At 37.2% G+C, this 1,862-nt stretch overlaps 1 protein-coding gene across 1 annotated transcript in view; it reads right to left on the bottom strand.

Annotated features, from left to right (window-relative positions):
• Nucleotides 1-1,469, bottom strand: part of LOC104798662 (DEAD-box ATP-dependent RNA helicase 56-like) — a 4,638-nt gene extending 3,169 nt beyond the window's left edge. The window contains exons 1-5 of the mRNA XM_019200723.1: nt 1,385-1,469; nt 1,068-1,186; nt 794-894; nt 128-300; nt 4-21 (exon numbers count right to left, since the gene is read on the bottom strand). Coding sequence (XP_019056268.1) covers nt 4-21; nt 128-300; nt 794-894; nt 1,068-1,183 — 408 coding nt within the window. The 5' untranslated portion in view covers nt 1,184-1,186; nt 1,385-1,469. The remainder of the gene's footprint in view (nt 1-3; nt 22-127; nt 301-793; nt 895-1,067; nt 1,187-1,384) is intronic.
• Between the last annotated feature and the right edge of the window lie 393 nt (nt 1,470-1,862).

The following is a 1,862-nucleotide window of genomic DNA, read 5'->3' as shown; positions in this document are numbered from 1 at the left end:
CCGCTCAAACTCATGGCAGATCTGCAAATAATTTTCAGCAGAGAAAGAAAACATAAGTAAGACACTGGGGGACAGGCAACTCACTCAACAAAACATGAGAATACATGTTTAGAGATAAAAGACATACCTGGTAAGCCAGCTCCCTAGTATGACACAGAACAAGTGCAGCAACCTGACCGGGGGATGGTTCAATCTGCTGCAGAGTAGAGAGCACAAATACAGCAGTCTTCCCCATACCGGATTTTGCTTGGCAAATAACATCCATGCCCAGGATAGCTTGAGGGATGCATTCATGTTGCACTGAACGAGAATCAAGAAATTGCACAGAAGGAACCCTTTATGAGTAAACTATAACTTCCGTCCTTTCAATGGATGGGTATACCAAACTGTATGTTGGCTCCAAACCAATAGTTTGAAATAGATTATTACCTGGAAAAAGGAAAATCAGAATAGAGTCAATGGATAAACAGAATAGAAATGGGGTGATAAGAGAAATCAGAAACTATGGCCCAAAAATCAACATAAATTTTATGTTTCACATCTTGTTAGAACTTGGAATCTTACTGAAACGACAAGAACACAACATATCATTTTCCTCAGCAGTAGAATACCATAATTCATCTCAAAAATAGATCACAGGGAAGTATGTTTCGTTTCACCGGCCACTCAGATGTAGATATATTTCCCAAATAAGTGACTTATCAAGCCACCCTCAAAAAGCCCATGCCTGAGAAACTTAAAAGAAAACACAAAAAAGAAAAAAAAAACATAGTTAAGAGAGAGATTTCCTTGCCTTCAGAAGGATGTTCAAACCCTGAGTCAACAATAGCTCGGAGAAGCTCGGGTTTCAAAAGGAAGTCTCTGAATCCTGAACTGTGTATACCCACGTAACCTCTGCCCAGAAGAAGAAAAATATTAGAAGAACTAACAAAGTTACACAAATACACTTCAATTTACGACGAATACAAATGATGAATCTGTGTTGTTTACATGCGAGAACAATGCAACAACACCGAATCTGAAAACCGTAATCCCTTCAGACGGATTTAAAGATAAAAACCACTAACTTTTTGCCATTCTCGCCATTGGTTTTGTTTCCAGCAGAATCAGGGACCTTCTCGTCTTCTTCCTCATAGTCCAAAAGTTCCTCCTCGTAGGCTTCGTTGTCTCTTGTGTCACCCATACCTTACACAACAATAAAAAATCACATCAGAACCCTAAATTCAGAGGAAAATGCATGCATATACCCAACGAGAACAAGAATAACTTGAAATAATATGAAATTTAGGGTTTTCGAGATCGAAATTCAACCAATTACGAATCAATTGAGTGGAACAGATAAGATCAAGAGACGAACTAGTTATAAATTGAGGGCAAATATTACCTGAGAAGTGAGAGACGATGGATCTGGGAATTTACGGCTAGGGTTTAGGGTATTGAAATCCCCCGAGTTCAACACCACAGGCACGAGAGAGAGAGAACCTGCCACAAGGATGCATTAAAACGAGAGAGAGGGAGAGAAAAATATCACGGGCTAAGCCCATAATCAACTATGGGCCTACAAGGCACATGTATTAGCCCAATTCATAAAATGAAAAAAGTGTTTTTATTCTTTTATTATTATAAATTCTATTTTAAAGGAACTAAATTGTACATTAATGGAAAAATAAAAAATAAAAAAAAAACGAAAAAACCAAAAACATGCCCATGGTTTTTCTATGAAAAACAAAACGTGGTATTATTAACTGCATCTGTGAAAATCGTGAGTTTATGTTTCTTATTATGCCTATCTAATTATGGAATTTAATTGTTTTTTTTAATCTTTGGATAGACCAAATACTCCGTTTTGAGACGTCTAAACA

The sequence above is a fragment of the Tarenaya hassleriana genome, unplaced genomic scaffold, assembly GCF_000463585.1.
Source record: "Tarenaya hassleriana unplaced genomic scaffold, ASM46358v1 Cleome557, whole genome shotgun sequence".
NCBI classification, from domain to species: domain Eukaryota; kingdom Viridiplantae; phylum Streptophyta; class Magnoliopsida; order Brassicales; family Cleomaceae; genus Tarenaya; species Tarenaya hassleriana.
This window is presented reverse-complemented; position numbering and strand designations above follow the sequence as displayed.